Here is a 2,850-nt window from a genome sequence, read left to right as displayed (position 1 = left end):
AAAACATTTTTCCTCAAATTAGAAGATGACTATCTCCGCCAGCAGAAGTCATTTTTCTTACAATTATTCTAACTTTTTTTTTTCATTACTAATAACCTTATAATTTGTAACGTTATATTATTTACTTGGACTAACATTTAGACATTATTATTACTCTCTAGTACTCAATAGTTTCATCAAAATACTCTCTAATTTTATTATAAATCTTTAATCTCTACTTTTTATTTTTTTAAAAAAAAACTAGTTACACACCAATCAAATTAAACACTAAAAGATATTTTAGTGGCTTTCATTGTACCAAATACACCCTCCATCTGGACTTTCGAGTTTCCAATGTGCTTATTTGTTATCCTAGATTGAATTTTCCTTAAGAAATTTCAAAAAAGGATATAAAATAAAAGAGAAGTATTCTTAATAGGCTAATAAGATGATCTGTATATGCAAGCAAAAATGTAATTTAGATATAAAAATTAATTTGATACTTACCCCATTCCACTTCAAAGTCATGCAAAAATTATCCAAGCAAGACATCATAAGATGATATTACGTTTATTTAATTTATGAAGTCATAGATACAGACATGCATCACATAGACTCCATTATAAGTACTCCTAGAGTTTTGACTTTATTTATTTTACAGCTGCATATTTTTTACAGTTATTCTAAACTGTTCTAAGCAGCAACATTCCCACCATCTTCCTTGTAATTCTTGGATTCTTTTCCTCCTTTCCCTGCATAATAAAATGAGATATGAAGCAGCGTCACATAATATATTAACCTAAACTCAAAATAGAAAGATTAGACATTTCCATCATTTTATTGAGGACAGTGGACACATGTAATTAAGGGTGTACTTAGAATAATATGTTCTTGTCGAGGAAAATAGTTTTCATGAGAAAGTCAGTTTATTGGTATGACCATGGTCATTTTCCATCAAAAGGGAAAATGACTTCCCTCACTTTAGGATGAAAGTCACCACTGTTAATTTCATATTACTTAGCTAACACTTAGATGTTATATATACTTACCGCTAATAGTACTTGAAAATTGTTATCGAAACACTCTCCGATTTACTGGTAATTTTTTTGGTAGAATTTTGTTGACATTATATAGGTATTTATGTATTTTTTCTTAAAAAATATTTTTGAAATTGTTTTTCTGGAAACCCTTCCAAGTTTCCGTCGGGAATATCATGTTTTTTCTGTAGTAGTCCAATCAACGAAAAATATTTTTCAGAAAAAATACTTCCCATCAAAAAGAACTTTTGGAAAATTGAAATAGAAAATCCTAAAAAATATTTCTCATGAAAAAGGACTTCCGTCATATCAAACACCCTTACAGGAAAAAAAATAAAAGAAAAAGGAAACGAAAGAAGGTAAGATATCAGATATGATTACCTATTTGCATCTCATTCACCTGCAGAGCAATATCATCATTTGGGAGCTTCTCACTGAAACTAATTTTCTCAAATTTAGTTTCTGAAATGGATGCTTTATTAGCATTTTTTGGCATTGGAGGAAAAGGGTGTTTTATGGAAGACTCAAGGTTTTCTGTAAAATAGAGTTTTTTTTTTTTTTTTTTTTTACGGAACAGAAGTGAGTAAATATAACACCAAAAACATTATTGGCATACATTCCAGAAGTTCAGTATAGAGACAGAACACGTCGGAGGCAGTAACAAACTTAAAGAGCCTTGAGGATTTCAATGTTAGCAACTTTCACCTTAAGGTCATCAACCAAAAGAGCATAGCTTCGTGATCGAACGCCAAGCCCCTTTTCCGACAGATCAAGCTCCATCCCCAGGGAATGGGTGTACTTTCCAGCTTCATCAGCAAGGAATTTTACATGTTTGTTCTTGGGGTAAGTTTTTGCCCAGGCCTTCATCACAAAGGGGTCATTGACACTGATGCAGAGGATTTCATCCACGCCCTTTGACTTCAACTCATCAGCCTTCTCAATAAACCCAGGCACATGCTTAGTGCTGCAAGTGGGAGTGAAAGCACCAGGAACGGCGAAGAGAATGACTTTCTTGCCCTTAGCAAGTGAGTGCACTGAAACGCTCTGCATCTGATCTTGCTCATCGAAGTAAGATACAGTACCATCTGGGATGACGTCACCAACTGTGATTGGAGCCATTTTTAATTTAGTCGAGAATTTGTCTGTAAAATAGAGTTCAGTAACATAAGATTTCTCATTCTCAGCAGCCTTTTTTTGAAAAAAAAATTGTTCTTGCCTTGTTATCTCCTCAAGAAATTCCTCAAAGGTTAATTCATGGAACTGATCTTTCATTGTTTTGATTTGTAAATAATGAAAGAAATATGAGAGGTGTAGTGAAGAAAAATGAGTTGATTTTGTAGTGCTATATATAGGACATGGAGTAGATGAGGGTAAAATTTAGCTGTGGGGAGTCTTCTCATTTACTTTTCTTGTTGAGGAGAAGAATAATAAGTGATCATACTTATGATATCGGCCCTAATGAGGTTACAGTGCGTTTAAGTTTTTCACCATTAGATCATATTTATGGCATGTTGTAGCAACCTATTTTATTTTCATCATTATAAATTTCACATTTTAAACAAAGTGAAGGAACAAGTAAATAATGGATTATGTTAAATTTTTAAAGATTCGAAAGAAAAAAGCTTGTATTCTGTTCATTACAAGAAAATTATGAATAAGTGATGGACAACTTGTATCAGTTGTTGACACCTAATTTCGGCCCTCCACATTTAAATTAAGTAGTCAAGCTTCATGAATTTCAAACAGAGTGAAATAGGTATTGATAAAAGTCAAAAATATTTTTTAAACTAGTTTCGGTGCTATTTCTCCATTTTTGATTTGGCAAAAATATCAT

The 2,850-nt window shown here is 32.2% G+C and overlaps 1 protein-coding gene across 2 annotated transcripts; it reads right to left on the bottom strand.

The window, feature by feature from the left end:
• Positions 1-514: 514 nt before the first annotated feature.
• On the bottom strand, positions 515-2,338 carry LOC132615178 (peroxiredoxin-2B-like). 2 transcript variants are annotated; one of them, XM_060329749.1, is made up of 2 exons: positions 1,722-2,338; positions 515-731 (listed from the first exon to the last, which is right to left on the bottom strand). In XM_060329749.1, exons 1-2 carry the CDS (start codon positions 2,286-2,288, stop codon positions 663-665), a joined length of 636 nt encoding a protein of 211 aa, XP_060185732.1. In that variant the 5' UTR covers positions 2,289-2,338; the 3' UTR covers positions 515-662. The 2 variants fall into 2 exon arrangements, with proteins under 2 accessions (XP_060185732.1, XP_060185733.1); XM_060329750.1 differs by having other exon boundaries at positions 1,398-2,335.
• Between the last annotated feature and the right edge of the window lie 512 nt (positions 2,339-2,850).

Source organism: Lycium barbarum, chromosome 10, assembly GCF_019175385.1.
Source record: "Lycium barbarum isolate Lr01 chromosome 10, ASM1917538v2, whole genome shotgun sequence".
In the NCBI taxonomy this organism is placed as follows: Eukaryota; Viridiplantae; Streptophyta; class Magnoliopsida; order Solanales; family Solanaceae; genus Lycium; species Lycium barbarum.
This window is presented reverse-complemented; position numbering and strand designations above follow the sequence as displayed.

Bases quoted from the DNA above. Each gene is read 5' to 3' on its own strand.
- LOC132615178 (XM_060329749.1), bottom strand. From the start codon at position 2,288: ATGAAAGATCAGTTCCATGAATTAACCTTTGAGGAATTTCTTGAGGAG. The intron at 732-1,721 runs GTGAAAGTTGCT...TTTATTATGCAG, and splicing joins TTTTGGTTGATGACCTTAAG to GGAAAGGAGGAAAAGAATCC.